Genomic DNA, 16976 nt, shown 5'->3' with positions numbered 1-16976 from the left:
GGAGACTATTATGAAGGTTGGATTGCTTGACACAAACAATCCAAGAGAAAACACTTGTGACTTTACCAAGCAGATGTTGAAAAGGGTGGGTAAACAATTTAGGGTTTGCGAGTAAACAGAAGGCATCTCTCGACAGAAATGCCCTCTTACTGACATACAACTTTAACTAAAGGCGTTAGAAGAAGCTAGTACATATTTATTATCGCCATCTCCATTGACCCAATTTATTGTTTACGTCAACAGATTGAATAGCTTATTGCAAGGGCTAGCTGCACACACACATTGGCTCACAGTGCTGAAAAACAGATCCTTTGTTCGTTCCACCAAATGGTTAAATTTATAACCAAACGAAGTGACACAATTAATGCATCGGATAAGGATACATGCATGTCGATACAAATTCTGATATTTCTCACGCCACATTTGATCACTGGATAACGTTATACCGCAAACGAGCTAGCAATTACCCGAACCGATGTGTCAGTATGTCATCTGGTTGTTAGGCACACAGTCTGGTGAAAAGCGTATTTCTGTGGAATCTTGTACACGCCTAAACCCACATCAACCTTGATAAGAATAGATTATTATTATAAGTACATCGTCAAACAATATACTAGGCTAAGTGGCCACAAAACAAGCCAATCCCAGCAAACACAAGCAGAGAAGAGAGCAGTGGTTAGATGACCAGGGTGGGTCGCTTGGGGCATCTTTGATATGGCTTCTATGGCTAACTCCTAGCTGGCTAGGCCCTTTTTGGGAATGGCTGGAGTCTGTGTTCGCCGCTACAGACGATTGAAAGGAGAGACGAGACAAAATGTAGCGCTCAGCAACTGCAAAGTAACAGTAATTAATTTGGATGCGCATGGTAACGCCCTTACCTGCTAATTTTTTGGGCGAAGGCGCGGCGCTCAGCCATAGCTGTTGCCGCTGACTACTCGAATTCCCAGGCTCTCAAGCTCTGCTGGCTGCAGGCGAAAGAAAAAAGGAGACAGGAGTTCCCAGATAGCTTTACCGTAATCAACAGAATAGCAACGCAACCCTGTTTGTTTTTCATGCACACTTTGGGTTATGAAAAACATGCCTTCGTCATGAATGAATTGCATTTAGCAGACCAATGCATCTTTCTATATATCCGATACTATTTGTTGCCTGATAGGGACAATGTGTAGCTTATGGAATCAAACATCTGTGCAGTCAGGGAGTGATGTGATCCACAGACCTCTTTATTTGCGAAAACTGGAAATTGTTGAGGGTGATTCATATCCTGTCCTGTGTAGGAAACGTTCAAGTAGCCAAATGGGAAACCAAGGAGTGTGAATTGAGTCGGTTCCGTTTTCCTGAGTCATGTGGTTATAAACAGTTAAGGAGTCATTCCATTTTATTCTAGGCGTTAATGTGTGGAAGAAATTACAACGTTAGCCTATGTGGGAGTTTTAAGGATGGTCAGTTAATAGAAATTTGAAATGAAATGAATGTTATTCGGTGATCAAAGCAAGGAATTAAGTGGACCGTAAAAAATGCCAGGCAACGTAATTACAATATGGTACCACAGTTGATGCCACAACTCAAAAATAACTGGAACATGAGTGCGTACTTGGATGTGCCACTCCTTTTTTTACGATGCGTCTTGACGTATACGGCAAAGACGTCGTTCGGAGGTTCCCAGCTAGGTTCCTCAAAATGTAAACACAACAGTTGAAAGTATGTAGCAGCATTGTGTGCTGTAAGTATGCGTCCTACATTAGATTTTCTATGATTACGATTCAACTCGCTTCTTTGCTAAGATGTATTATATCAGTGTGGCTAATTTAAAGAAATGGTCAATTTCATGTTTTACTGTGATTTACTTCGTTAGCTATCGAGCTAACACCTAGCCGATAAGTATGAACAATGTTAGCTCCCAAACATGCTAGGTGTCTTTTTTAGAGACAGTAAATGGATTCAACTTGTCCAGATAGGCTATGTGATTTTTAAAATAATAATCTGTCAGTATAGACAGAAAACATTGTAAGACATTAGCAGCTTGCAGTTACAAGCACTCAGTATGATGGGCTTCTCATGTGATGTGTGGGGTGGTGGTGGTGTTGTTGTGGTGGTGGTGGAGGAGCCTCTTTGACAAAACGTTACTCTGAGATATAACGCTAACGTCATGTAGTTAATTGACTTGGTTGGCAGTTGGTTAGATCAGGTACATTTTCTCAACTTGTTTTTGTTGCTGAACTGTTTCACGAAGTAATGGGAAATTGCACAGCATTCGTAGCTACGAGAGACTACAAACAAGATTTCTCTGTCACTCAACTCCCGTTGTGATGGGTTCTTCACGGTGGTCAAAATGGAAAAAGGGAACGACGAGGTTGAGAAATTGAAGTCAAAATTTGTGTCTGCTTGGCACAATGTGAAATACAGTAAGTGGAGGACGTCTTATGTATCAACCCAGCTGATGCGATATTGTTTTTAGCAACACAACTTGTGATTGGTTTATGAGGTTGACCCTGACACACACGCGACAGGATGTGGACAATGTGTCACAGGTTTTTGACAGAGATGGACAACCCAGGCTTCAGAAAGTGAAAGCACCATGTCATAGCCTATTCTTTTTGCAAGCAGGCCTAGAGTTAAATGCATTATTCATGAATTAACTGATCTACCTGTGTGACAAGTTGTGCTAATTAACATCAGTTGGTTTAGTGAATGGTTATAACAGAATTGTGGTACTTCACTTTTTGAAGCCAGTTATACACCTTTGTTTTGGTGTCCTTTTTTCTTATGGAAGTTTACCTAGGTATCATATATCCCTAATATGTTTTGCTGCAGTAATGTAGGTTTGTTGAAATTAATTTGTTAAATCAATATTCCAGGCTGGGCGCTGAAGTCTAAAACCTCATTTAGCAGAAATTCTCCTGTGTTCCTCCTTGGGAAGTGCTATCATTTTAAAGTTGAAGGTAATGCTTTCTAGATGGTAGTTGTTTATATCTTATAACTTTTGCATTGTAAAAGCATGATTCCAAAGCATTCATCCTTTTTAGGAGGCAGATTTATTTATTTTACATTTCAGCACCTGGTTACCTCGGTGATATGAGCCATTGTCATTGCATTGTCTCTGCAGATGAAGAAAGCCCGACAGACGACAGTAATGTTCAGTCCACTGAGAATGAGATTGTCACGGGAGATGTGGAAGCCTTCCGGAAGGACTTTGCCTCCCGGGTGTGGCTTACATATAGGGAAGACTTTCCTGCTCTCTTTGGTTCTGCCCTTACGTCAGACTGTGGCTGGGGTTGCACCTTGAGAGCAGGCCAGATGATGCTCGCTCAGGGCCTGATCAATCACTTCCTGGGACGAGGTGAGTGAATGTGGCGTCACTGGCGTGTGTGTATTGAAGGAACAATGTGCCACGAGAAATGCCACAATGTCGTTTGAAAACATCTATCAGTTGTAGCTTCTACAATCTACCAATCTTAGCTTTGACCTGTTTAGACAACAGTACCATAGAACCATGTGGCTAAAACACATAGGATGCAAAGATCATCAGGTAGTTGTACCAATTTGCAATCGCAATGAAACGCTGTATCCTAACGGTCTCATCCTAAACACAACCTAAACACAAACCAAAATGTCACTTCTTCAATTTCATCAACTCAGCTACAAAAATTGTGAGCAGCTAGATTATTGAGACTAAGTAGAATGTAAAAAAACACAATGTACATTACTATTATTAATCTGAGCTGAGTTTAATGCTATATTAAGGAACATGCACAGTCACCATATAATGAAAGTAACATGATTCTGAGACACAAATTGCATATGTTTTGGAAGAGAAGACTAGGCTATTGCATGACAACTTTGACACTAGTTGATACATGAGAGAAAAAGTCATATCAGTTACTTATTAATTGATATCAGGCAGAATCCTGCTAAGGAATAGTGCCCTTCGTTAGAGCCTCAGTATTCTGAATTGCTGTCATTAGACGTCCTTCTCTTTTTCTCCAACTACGATTGTAGGATTGGGTGATGCAGATTGTTGCTGGTAGCTCTCAAAAGATTGCATATTTTTCCACTGGTATCTTTAAGGTTATTAAAGTGCTGCTATTTAAGCTATATTTGTGCCTCCTCTAAATTCACAGACATACAGTTGCAGATTTGTCTGACAACCAGTTTTTCTTTTTATTTAGAAGGAAATGCACCATAATCGCCTACAGTACATTACATTTCCCCTTTCAGATTGACTGAAAGCTCTACCAATAATGTTTGACAGCTCCATATTTTCACAGAAAGAACACATTAGATAAAATGAGACCAAACTCTAGGTAAAAGCCTATTATCCAGTCTGTTGATGTTGAACTCTCTATTTTGATATGCCCATAGACTGTATGGGTTTGCTGGTTACCTGTACTACCTGCACATACGATTTATAAAGATATAGATAGCTTTTCTTTTATCATAAAACCACAGAAAAAAATATTACTCAACCATCAAAGTGCCATTGTGTTGACATACTGCTTGTAAGTGGACAGGGAATCCTCATCACTGAGGTGGGCCACCGAGGCCATGTCATTTGCATACTTAAATAGCTTGAATCCGTTGCTGCTACAGGTGATCTCATTTGTATAGACAATAGGACAGGTGACAACACGCAGCCCTGAGGCACTCCGGTGTTAAAAATAGTGTTGGTGGACTTAAACCCATTTACTCTCACAAGACATGCCGTGGTCTGTTCTTTAAAACTCCTTAATCCAGAGTGTCAGAATTGGGTTAACTTGCAGCTGTTGGAGGCAGTGCAGAAGAGTGTTGATGTTCACTGTATTGAATGGAGATGAGAAATCCATAAATGTCACTTTAATTGTGGTAGCCTTATAATTAGTTACATAGCTGTTGCTTGCTTCTTTTGTTGTCATATGTTTGATGAATAGCCTACTGCAGTAGTTGATTGGAAATGGAGGGCAATTTTTCAAAGGTGTTTTCAAGGAATTCGGTTTCAAAGATTATATAACATCATAGTCACAGCCTGCTAAGTGTACATTTACAGTGGCAAGCACTTTTCTTAATGACATCGCGTGCCTTCGTGAGGAAGCACTCACACGTGGGTGTATATGTAAATTTACATTCAGTTGGTCCACCACGCCTACTCTCGCTGTTTTACAGAAACAGCTGTGTTTCCCCATTCAAAAAAGAAAAACTTCACTTCATATCAAAAACGCACGTATCTGAATTACTTACTCCTGGCTTGACATAGTCACACCTACTCATCCTGGATTGGTGTTAATGAAACATGTTGCGCTAGGATGACCAGACAATGCAAGGTCAAGCCTCGCTTTATCACTTATCTTGGATCTCTTAATCCTGCCTTTGTGAAATGCCCCTGGTATCCTGACACAAATGAGGCCATCTGTGTCTCTGTGTTTGCTGTAATGTGCACAAGCTGGCTCCCCCGGCGCACCATGTTAGCTACAGTACAGTTGTCCTGCCCTTCTACTCCTCTCTACAGTTATCTCTTCCTGACTGTCTCTCGCTGCTTCAGCTGCCACAACAGTGCTGGTTGAAGCCTGGAGATGCACACAAAGTAATTGGATATCTATTCACTGGTCAATTTCCCTATGTGTGTGTTTTTTTTTAAGTTTCTGTTTTCTCCTGTGGTCCAGGCTGTCTTTGTGCCTCCTCTACACAAGCCCTTCAAGTCTTGTCAAATATTTGTCACTTTTCATCAGGATTAAAGGAGCAAACATTCCATCAAATTTAATGAATAGTGAATGGTAGCCTGAAGTTATCCATGAGTTGTCGACAACCTCAGACAGTCCAGCTGTGTTCTTACATTAGCTTAACTGTCCTATATGTCCTTATGCGTATGCTATGATCTCTTTGAGGAACTTGTTTTCTGCCATTGACTTAGTTGACTTTGTTGTGATAAACAAGCTTAGTTCATTCGAATTTTGAGAAGAACGATTGTGCTGAAGTGCTCATGATGATGCCAACTTTTAGTGAACACTGCATTGTCAACTATTTTCTATGTGGCACCAACTATCCTGGAATGACTTGCTTTGTTTCCTGTAGCCTGTACGCATAGAGGGGAGGGATGGGTCAGTTTTTTGAGAGAATGAGAGTGAGTGGGTCAAGGAGAGGCTGTGTGAATCAGTTCAGTTCAGAAAATGTTATACAGGCTTACTTGAAACGGTAAAAAAACCCACTTAAAATGTCACATAAAGGCGGCGCAGAGTTAGACTGGAAACATTTTAGGCCCACTTGTGGCCTACATTTGCATGGTTTTAGCCTGATAGATGGGAAAGAGCTTAAAATTGTTTAGTCACACATATCGAATATCATTACCTTTCTAGATTGTCTACATACCAAGGCTTCCTGATACCGGTCTGATACTCTTTGCCAAGTTTCATCACTCACATGAACAAGGAATGGGCTTCACATTTAAACTGAAACAATGACTTCTGTCAGTCAGGGCCCTGCCAGCCTGCGGGCCCTGAGGCTTGAGCCAGCATTGGCCCTGTTGTTGCTCTGCGCCTGCATAGTCTTTCTCCTGAGACGTCATGTGTCGTGTTTATTGTGCTCTCTCAGGTGACTTCCACCTGATACTTGCTGTGAGGTTTCTGTTCACATCCTCATTTGTGATAAAGCTTCCACTATTTTGCATATGGAAAACGAAAGATGAATGAAAGCGCGATCTGAAAGAACTCGCCTGAAGGTCATTGAAGGTCAGGGCACCCCAGAGACATGTTATACATTCCCTCCTTCAGCAGACTGTGTAACGCCCTGACCAATACGCCTGGTCAGTTCAATCACCAGCTGAGGTGATCAGATTCCCAAGTTTTATGTAACCACATGGAAAACAATATTTAATCAGGAATTGGTTTCTCAGGTGAATCTGAAATATGTCATTAAAGAAATCTTTCACTATAAAGTAACTAATGGCCACTTAAAATAATTTATTGATCAATTACAGTGGTGATCCTGCACAAGGTCATTATGTTAATGCCTTGGTGCTTGGTCCAGCTTCTTTTATGACCCTGACCACTCCTACCCCTGCCATTACAGGTTCCCACCCTGTTTGTAAGGCTAAAGTGTAGTAAAAGTGAAATAGTGATCTCACTGAATGCTGAAATTGGACTTTTATTCTAAAGAAATTGCCTCTATCTTTCGCCCCGTCTCATTAAAAGAGCATCGCAAATGTATGTGTCAAATGGCTGGATAGTAATTCAAAGCAACTTTTATCTCCAGACTTTCAAAAGGCATGTCTCCGACTTCTCTCCTTAGGAACCTGTGTGAACTTGCAGGTTTTGCTCACTTTGTTGCTTAATAATTTCCAAAAATTGACAAAAGTGTGTGAAAGAGATTTGATTTGTATAAATGTTGTTGGAAAGTGAAACTTCTAAAAAGATTTTGCTATCAGCTGTTTGGGTCGATAACCAGTGTTTTTATCACACAATATTCTAATTTGTGCTGGACTTTTTCTATGATGTGAAATATTTTTAACACCAAAGCTCTCTTGACTGTCTTGTAGGTTACCTATAAGATATATCAAGTATCATCAAAGTCAAATGTGTGTCTGATCATGTTGTTTCTTACACTGTCATAGCTCCATAACCTTAGTCACCAAACAAACAGCAACAAAACCCATTCTGGTGTTTCATCACGTTTAACCTCTGACCCTCTTTTTCAGACTGGACCTGGTCGGAGGCTCTGTCCCTCCAGCGTCTGGACGCCGAGACGTGGACCAGCACTGCGGCGCGGAAGCTGGTGGCCTCTCTGGAGGCGTCTCTGCCGGGAGACAGACCCGTGGCCCCCCAGCCTCTCCCCCAGCCCCAGGGTGGGGCGGAGGAGGCCCACACCCACCTGAGGGAGGTGTACCACCGAACTGTGGTGTCCTGGTTCGGGGACGGCCCGGGCGCCCAGCTGGGCGTGCACAGGCTGGTGGAGCTGGGCAGGACCTCAGGGAAGCGGGCCGGCGACTGGTACGGCCCAGGGGTGGTGGCACACATCTTCAGGTGGGTGCAGAGGGCAGAGGGCCCGCCACTCCCACTGGGCAGCTAGGGCAGAATTCCACTCTCTGTCTCTCTGCCTTTGAGATGTCATGTGGGCCTATCTCACATGACTGAAATAAAGGGATGTACTGTAAAGGTGACATTTGATCATTTGATTTGATCAAATGTGTAGTCTGCGCTCATGATTTCTTAAAACCCCTTAAAAGTTACTCATTTATCATTGTCATATAGCCACATCTGACATGCCAGAATTATGAATAGCTACATGGAGAAACTTTACATGGAATTGAGTGTGTTTATTTCCTGTGCTCTGATAAACATGGCTTTATTTTTCTGAAAATCGTTGTTTTTGAGGTGCACTCAGTGCCATGTTGAATAAGTTTGAGAGGTTGTATCTGTTAGCGTCATGCTGCTCATCACGACTGTTGTCTCTGGCTTACAGTATCCCATTCACTGAGGGATTGACATATACTGTAAATCTAGCCTGGCTAACACCAGACTGCTTCTCAAATCTCCATTGAGATTGAGATCGGGTCTCGGGACCTTTCTTTCACTTCCTATTTCCAAGGAGGATAACCAGCAGTTGAAATTGAAACATTGTACTCTTACCAAAGCAAACGCATCTTGCCACAGCAAACACATCTTTCGTTTTAGATTAAGGTTTTAAATACAGTTGTTTGCTCAATCCACGTTCAGCCATTGCGCAGTTTGCGTGTATTTTGGTGATTTGGAAATCCACTTCAATGGGAAGGTCTCCAGCTGGAGCTGCAGAGCAAATTCAAATTGGCTAACAATTTCGTCTGCGTTCCGTTCACTTAGGTCGATATAAATCACAAACCCAAACACGAGGTAATTTGTCAACAGTTGAACGTGCTCCAAGCAGGTTTCAGTGGTGAGTTAGGAGTCGCAGCGTCAAGCCGAGCCAAGCGAAAAAACAAAGACAAAGAGTGAGTTTGATTCGGGCGCTGTCCCCGTCCCTCATCTCAAATGACAGAGAGACAACACCAGAGAGATAGAATCCCGCGGGCCGACAGGGAGCCAAAGAGACAGACTGCTGACGCTAGAGAACCAGAGGTTGTGATGGAGAGTTTGATTTGCTGATGTTCCTAATGCTGTGCCTGTAGGAAAGCTGTGGAGGAGGCCATGGATCCCGACCTGGCAGGCGTCAGTGTGTATGTGGCTCAGGATTGCACAGGTAGGAGACACACGCGTGCTCTAAGCTGACACTAGCTGGCCTGACCTCTCACCTCTAACCTCCTGACCTTTTAGCCTTTGCATTTGACTTTCCATGAGATGCTATTCTCTGTCTCCTTGGAAACCTTTTATCTTTAAACAACACAGAGACTGACATGCTGTATTGTGTTTGAAAGGTGGCAGGGGACAATGCCTAGAAAACAGGTCAAAGACAGTGGTCAGTGGTTGTCAGTGTAGTTGTTAGATTCTAGATGCATAATCCATGTACCTCTCCAATACTGGGGAAGTCCTGAAATCCCTGTGTGTGTTTTTGCTCCATCGGAACTTAAGTCATGTGTAAGACATGTGATTCTACCCAACAGCCCTGTAAGACGATAGACCAAAATCAAACTGATGCATGATGTGCAGTGCCAATTAGTATCACAGAAACACAAGCTTCGCTTTTTTGTTGTTCTTCAGTAAGGGTGTTTGTGAAATGTATTAGTCCATTCACCATCACACAGAGATTGGCACACTTATGGATGTATTGATTACATCCAAAACAACTAGTTGGCTGTAGCTGAGCTCTGATAATCGCTTGTTAGAAAGTGTTGTCCCCCATGTTGTCTGTGTGAATGTCCTGCAGCTGTGTGTGTGTGTGTGTGTGTGTGTGTGTGTGTGTGTGTGTGCGTGTGTGTGTGTGTGTGTGTTTTCATTTCCATGCAGACAAACACTAGTGGTAGGGGGTTATCAGCAATCAATACACAGTGATAGAGGGAGAGAGAGAGAGGGACAGAAAGTGAAAGAAAGGGACAGACAGCTGACCCTAATTTGACCTTTCTGGTATTGACCACCTCCAGTCTACAATGCCGATGTGATCGACAGCCACGCACCTCGGTCAGGGGCCCCCCCAAAGCTGGCCGGGGGGGTGGCCATGGACACCAGGGCGGTCATTATCCTCATCCCCATACGCCTTGGTGGAGAGAAGATCAACCCTGACTACTTCAATTTTGTCAAGGTGAGTGAGGACGCATTTTCCATCACAGAAAGACACTAAGGGCTGATATGCATACCGTCATTTCCCGACTATTAGCCGCGGCTTATACATTGATTTTGCAAAATGTCTTCAGCTGTGAGGCTAATACACGGGGACAGTTAATATGGTATCAATATGGTTTTGTTTCTTTTAACTTGCATAAAACACTGTCCTGTGGCTTATACACAATGCGGCTTATAGTCGGGAAATTACTGTAGGTGGGAGGCTCTGGCTTTTTTAGACATTAGTCATTCAGGAGAGTATGAAATGGTATGGCCACAGATGTGGATTGTGGAATGAGCATACCCACAGATGTGAAATATTATTCATATTTTGCCCAATCAAACATCTTTCCATCACAGAAAGACATTAGGGCCGCTATGCATAGATGGGAGGCGAGTGTCACTAGTGAGCTCTGGCTCATTCAGGATGGAGTAAGAAATGGTGTGGCACCCACACAAACTGAGCTCAGCTGGGCGTACCCACAGATGTGAAATATATGTCTGGTGTTTATTCCGATTTGGCCCAATTAAACATCTACATCTAAAATGTGTGAACATGATTTTTTTTTATCTAGATTAGTGTGTATGTGGAGGAGCACGTCGAGTTGTTCCTGTAACAGTGTGTGTTCCGGTGTATCTGCAGGGCATCCTCAGTCTGGACTACTGCATGGGCATCATAGGGGGGAAGCCTAAGCAGGCCTACTACTTTGTGGGATTTCAAGGTGAGCGCATTCACGCCACGCACACACACACACACACACACACACACAGAGGCACGCTCAGAAGCTGGGCAGCACTGTATTTGGCCTAATTGTATTTTCATATGGAGTGCATCAATTCATTCTCATGGTAAGGTGCTGGGAGGACAACAAATATGCAAAGCCGCTTGTTGAACTGGTGCTTTTTCTGTTTTTTTGCCACCCATCAGAGTAGACTCTCATTCATCACGCACTCTCAGCCCCCTCTTCCACCATCCACCCAGGTGTGCTTGTAATTGATTTCCATATTCAGGAATGCATAAATTTCATCAGCTCCCCCCCCCCTCCACACACCCCAACCCTCACCTTCCCTTCCCACAATCCCCTGCAAAAGTGCCCCACTCTCCATCTCCCTCAGAGGCCGATGAGAACCCTCAGTTGTACATCTTGGCAGTCAATATTTACCCATTTACATTTTAGCAGTGTGGAGCAGCGTGTGGGATGATGTCTAAATGACAAGCCATACATTCTTCCTGCCAGCCCAGACCTCGGCGCTGCATTCATCATATGCAAATGGCGGAATATAATTGCGTGTTTGTAAAAGTAATTTTCCACCACCAAAATTAAATGACAGGCTCCTCGGTGGGCGTAAAGAATGTGCTTATACAACCAGATTTGAGTTTTTCGCAGAATTTAATCCATCCTTGGGGGAGGGTAAATGGTGTGAGTGTGTGTGTGTGAATGTGTGTGTGCGTGTGTGTGTGTGTGTGGTGGGGAGGGGGGTGTGGAGGGGAGGTAAAATCCTTAACGTCGGGGAGGAAGGCGGCTGGTGACTTTGAGCCACTCTGCATGGAAATTGCGAGGGGATATGCATTCTAATAATCGCACGCGGGTGTTTTTTCGAATAACTTGTCTTTTGTTTTGTCCTTGCAGATGACAGCTTGATTTACATGGACCCTCATTACTGTCAGTCTTTTGTGGACGTCAGCACGAGCGATTTCCCTCTCCAGGTAATGTGAAATTACAAAGAGCTGACCGCCGGGTTAGTGATGGGAATTTAATAGTGTCTGTTAGTACTTAAGGGTTTGAATCCGAAAGCAGCCCCCCCGCTCAATTACTGACTGCAAGCAGGCTGATTTACTCTCCCGCCTGCCCTGCACCAGCTAGCAACGCGCGTGTGTGTGTGTGTGTGTGTGTGTGTGTGTGTGTGTGTGTGTGTGTGTGTGTGTGTGTGTGTGTGTGTGTGTGTGTGTGTGTGTGTGTGTGTGTGTGTGTGTGTGTGTGTGTGTGTGTGTGTGTGTGTGTGTGTGTGTGTGTGTGTGTGTGGACCTGAAAAAGTTGATTCACATACACTGTCCAAGACGTATATCACAGGCCTCCTGCGTTATCGCCACATATCTCGACTCCTGCGCGTTTTCGTGTTTAGGCACAAGTTCTATGACACGCGTCAGCTGATGAATGGCCTCTGTGCATTTTTGGTCTCCCTGACAACACGGGCGAGTCTGACGGATTTTCCCATAACTCAACACATGGGATTGTCAGACTCCCGTTTTACACGTTTCAGTTTGCCAAGATTTTATTGCAGCCGTAGATCTCGTGAATTGTGTGCCTCCCTGTTCAATGGCTGTAGTCGCTGCTGTTAAATTATTGAGGGATTCAACACTCAAAATTTCATAGTGAAATACTTATAATCTATGAAATCTGCTCTGCTCATATCTTTAATTTAAATACAATGATGGCTTTCAGATCATTCATCACAGACTTGATTATCCGTTGTGTTTTAGTCATATCATTGTCCGTCACCAAAGAAGATGCCTTTCAACAAAATGGACCCCAGCTGCACCATAGGCTTCTACTCCAGAACTGTTGAGGACTATAACCGAATCAGCACCGAGTTGGCAAAGGTGAGTTATGGGTCTGATGAGAGCATCCAGCATGCAGGAGGAGCTGAACTGGTTAACCTGCAATAAGGCTTTTGGTCAGAAGGTGGCAGCATTTAGCTATGGATTTGAGGATCAGCAGGTCTCGTCGGTGAAGCTCTCCAGGCTGGCCGTATCTAAGCAAATGCCAAAGGCAAGGGCAAAATGGAGAGATATTCAGTTTGATGTACTGTTATTTGTATGGAACTCTCTACATGGAAAATTTGTCAAAAACATCACAAAGCATCTCATCACCCCTTAGGGTTTAAAGGAAGTAAAAGCAGAAAAGTCTTACCAGCCGATAGAAGAAAATCTTGTGCAGGATCCTTCTTTAATGATCTGGCCAGTCTGTTAATGCAGTGTTTTGAAATAATGGTAACTTTTTCATTTACATCATGTGAAGCCTCCAAGTGTAGCATGGCAAGACTAAATATCATATCATCTTAAATGATCATGTGTTTGGTCTTGTAACGTGCACACTTGTAATATCTCGACCTCGTGGATGTTTTCAATTTGAACTTTACTACCTTCCCAGAGGAAACCCTGCTTTGTAGACAGGCTCAAACGCATACGAAGCACAGTGATACAGTTACCAAGACACACAAATATTTATTCAAGATAAAAAAAAAACAATTGTCCTAAGAAGATAAATAGAATGTGTCTCCATGTGTGTGTGTGTGACAGGTCCTGAAGCCCTCAGCCAAGGAGAAGTACCCGGCGTTCACCTTTGTGAACGGGCACGGGCGAGACTACGAGCTGGCGGGCCCCATGGAGAAGAAAGAGTGGCCCTTCATCAGGGACACCAGGCGGCTTGGGGCCACTGCTGGGGACTTTGTGATGCTCTGAGTGAGGGGCCTACACACACACACACACACACACACACACACACACACACACACAGAGGGTGTTGCAATGCAACTATGGTCTTTGTTTAGCTTTAAGCAAATGGACTAAATACTATTATCATATCTTGACCCCTCAGCAAACACACACACACACACGCACACACACGCGCACACACACTCTCATACTCGGACTTGGACACGGTCTTGTACTTGGACATTAAGAGCAAGGACCACAGAATTCAGACAGCATCCTGAGTTTAGGACCTACCAGCACACAGCAACACACACTCGCTCTTCTGCACACACACACTCACACACACACACACACACACACACTTACACTGACGTTTAGACATTAACTCACAAACTCATATCCTCGCTTGCATTCCCTGCATATGTCCAGCACATTTCTCAACAAACAATAATGTATTAGATGGAGCTGAATTTGTATTTTAAATGTTTTTGTTGTTGGACTGTTCTGGTGTTTAAAGAAAACTGTTTTGTGGCCATATTTCAAGCCTACTCTCGGTACAGAGAGACCAAGGAGACTTGGGGGCATATGAAGAGGGGAGGAAAGTATTGACATCTCCCTGAACCGAAAGCCTTTCTTTTTTTCGTCTGGACAGGTGCCTTGGCTGAACAGTAAGAGAAGTGCTTTACCAAATCCATAGTCTCTTGAAACGGTGCTGGTGCTGCTGTTGAAATGCACATAGCAACTCTGGCACAAGGCCTTCCAGTGCTGTAGACTAGTAGGGAATAGGATGTGCCTCTGTCCCTATAACACAATGTGCTCTGTAAAGAAATGCAGCTCATTGAATATACCGGTTGCCAGAGTAAGGCCATAGTCAATTCATATTGGTCTGTGATGAAACACCTACAAGGTCTTGTTGAATTGCAGATTGGTACAGTATTACTACTCTGCCAGTTTCTGGTGGCATATGCAGTACATTTGTGTGTGTTTGGTGTCCTTTTGTGTTGCCTCAGTGCTATCCTGCTGTTGTAAAATGTTGAGCGTACAAGACTGTGTTTGTAAACAAACAAATAGGTTTCTTTTTCATACTTGTTTTGATATAGAAGGAGTCATATTTGTTTCGTTAAAGCAGAGTTGTTGTCAGTTAGCTTTACAAATCAAGAGTAGTACAGTAGTTGATATATTTAATTTCTACAAAATCTTGTACATTTTGTAACATTTCAGTTGACAATAGAAATATGTTGCTTTTACAGTTTTCAACCTATTTTTGTGAAACCCCAAAGTTCTTTAAATGAATTTCTTTTTTTAACACTAGATTCCTCACAGATCACAGAATATATTTGATTTACTAACTTTATAGCTCTGGTTCATTAACACGTTGTGTTATTATGGTACATGAATGATGTCCACTGATAACGAGCCCTCTAAGGTTCTAAGAATGTGTGCCTCTAGCACTCAAATGTTATTGTAAGTTACAACTGATACTAATCAGGCAGTTCATCCCTCTGCTTCGCCATAATAGACTTTGTCTGTTATACAATAATTTCACAAATAAAATTAAATGTACAAGTTTGATCATTTTTAGCAAAAGTTGTTTACTTTTCTGAGTCTTACCTTCTGTTATGTTGAAATATTTAGCTGCACATAGTGAACTTAAAATATATAAATCCTGGTTAAATTCCCTACTGCACTTAACATGTGAGGTGCCAATCATGTCCATGGGGCATGAACGTCGGAAACAGCAAGACCATATCAGTGAGACAAACGCCTCTTGTGTGTCCAGCAGAGGAAAAGAAAATATCCTTCTGTTGAATACAGTGTTGCTATGGGTAATACCCCCGTTGCCACGCTTTATGGAACAATGCTTGGACTATTTTCATGTTAAATACAAATTCTTGTATTAATAAGGACATGGCCTTGGATTATGAGTTCCATTTAGGGGATGGGGGGACAGGGACAAATAAGTCCCCCCTCTGATATGAAGATGGGGGGTGGGGCTGGGGGTTTCACGACGGAGGGAACGGGAAAGAAAGAAAGAATTGGTCGTCTGTTTTCCGTGGCTGTGGAGAGGAAAGGGCTGCCGATCCGCCACAAAGCGATGATTTAGCAGTGTTTTCCAGGCCTCGCGTCTGATCGGTAAATTCATACGGGGCTGTTTTTAGGAAGGGCGCGAGAGCGATGAGGAGCTCAGCGGAGGGGGGCGGAGGGTGGGGGGGGGGGGTGAAGGGACATTAAGAATGCAGCAACATGCCGACGTTTCTGTCAGCGCCACATGAAAGGACGCTTGTGCCGTGGGCTGTTTTGGGGTGGGGGGGTGGCGGCGGGGTGGTCGTGTTCGGGCCATATTTACAGGGTGCTCGGCGTATGAATATTTGATTAATGAGTCAGGGCCCTGAGGGGGGAACGCAGAGAGGGAGAGAGAGATAGAGCCAGAGACAGAATCCACTGTGCAGCACTGGCCCCCGACACCCTGTTTAACACTGCTGCCAATAGCTGCTATTGATGGGACTAGATGCCTGCGAATCTAATCAAATCCCAGCACATTCCTGACATGAAAGGGCCTGGGAAGTCTGACACACATCATTCTGGCCACAGTTTGGACACAATCAACCGACAAATTTCTGTTTTCCTTTTTTTTTTACAAAAATGTAGATAATGCTGTCTGCGGTTTCCACTAGACACAGATGTCTAAGCACTTGTTCTTTATTAACACATGAAATAGCTCAGAGGAAGAGGGAGTGTTGAGTAGCTGTTGGTTAGCAGCATGAACTCCATTCATCAAGAAAGCTAAATCCACAGGTATTCTTTCAAATCAAATTTTACCTTTTGTGAGGTTGCAGGGTACTCAAATAGAGTAAAAATGGGGACAGTTACTCAGTATTTGAGATAAACCTAAGACTAATGACACATTATGTGCTAATAAGCCCCATGTAGAATCCCCACGATATGGGTTCTGCTCTTTGGCCCTGATACCCTTTAAGTGCTTTATAGGTCGGCATTTCTGTTGAAGCTTAGTTTATAAAATCAGCTAAATACATCAGAACGTTTGGGCATAATAGTCACAGTATCAAAAAACAAAATCCCATCGAATTTGGGCATCTGTGGCATGCTCCTCACGACTGGTCTCATCATTTGACACCCCCTGCAGTGTGTTTTTCTTCATTGCATTACAGAATTGAATTGCTGTATATCTACCAGCCATTTGAACAGCGACATGCTTTGTTAATTGCAGAATCCATACCTGCGATTAGTTGCCAAAACCACAGAATAGAATAGTGTTTACATTTATGGTCTGCACAAGTGAGTTTCCAATAATTAAATAATCTGCCAGTCTCTGTTGTGCGTGG

General features: G+C 43.2%; 2 protein-coding genes across 3 annotated transcripts in view; one reads left to right on the top strand and one right to left on the bottom strand.

The window, feature by feature from the left end:
- dock7 (dedicator of cytokinesis 7) overlaps positions 1–1006 on the bottom strand; it is a 63386-nt gene extending 62380 nt beyond the window's left edge. Inside the window, exon 1 of the mRNA XM_062555656.1 lies at positions 879–1006. Coding sequence (XP_062411640.1) covers positions 879–916 — 38 coding nt within the window. The 5' untranslated portion in view covers positions 917–1006. The remainder of the gene's footprint in view (positions 1–878) is intronic.
- Positions 1007–1637: 631 nt separating this feature from the next.
- On the top strand, positions 1638–15202 carry atg4c (autophagy related 4C, cysteine peptidase). 2 transcript variants are annotated; one of them, XM_062556245.1, is made up of 11 exons: positions 1638–1723; positions 2234–2405; positions 2859–2942; positions 3107–3340; positions 7664–7988; positions 9110–9180; positions 10019–10176; positions 10840–10918; positions 11828–11904; positions 12679–12798; positions 13498–15202. In XM_062556245.1, exons 2-11 carry the CDS (start codon positions 2333–2335, stop codon positions 13657–13659), a joined length of 1383 nt encoding a protein of 460 aa, XP_062412229.1. In that variant the 5' UTR covers positions 1638–1723; positions 2234–2332; the 3' UTR covers positions 13660–15202. The 2 variants fall into 2 exon arrangements, with proteins under 2 accessions (XP_062412229.1, XP_062412230.1); XM_062556246.1 differs by having other exon boundaries at positions 1659–1723; positions 2252–2405.
- The last annotated feature ends 1774 nt before the right edge of the window (positions 15203–16976 follow it).

This window comes from Sardina pilchardus, chromosome 15 (assembly GCF_963854185.1).
Source record: "Sardina pilchardus chromosome 15, fSarPil1.1, whole genome shotgun sequence".
NCBI classification, from domain to species: Eukaryota; Metazoa; Chordata; class Actinopteri; order Clupeiformes; family Clupeidae; genus Sardina; species Sardina pilchardus.
This window is presented reverse-complemented; position numbering and strand designations above follow the sequence as displayed.

Coding starts and splice junctions, on each gene's coding strand:
- atg4c (XM_062556245.1), top strand. CDS start 2,333: ATGGAAAAAGGGAACGACGAGGTTGAGAAATTGAAGTCAAAATTTGTG. Junction 9,181..10,018: donor TGTGGCTCAGGATTGCACAG/GTAGGAGACACA, acceptor GACCACCTCCAG/TCTACAATGCCGATGTGATC. Junction 11,905..12,678: donor CGAGCGATTTCCCTCTCCAG/GTAATGTGAAAT, acceptor GTTGTGTTTTAG/TCATATCATTGTCCGTCACC.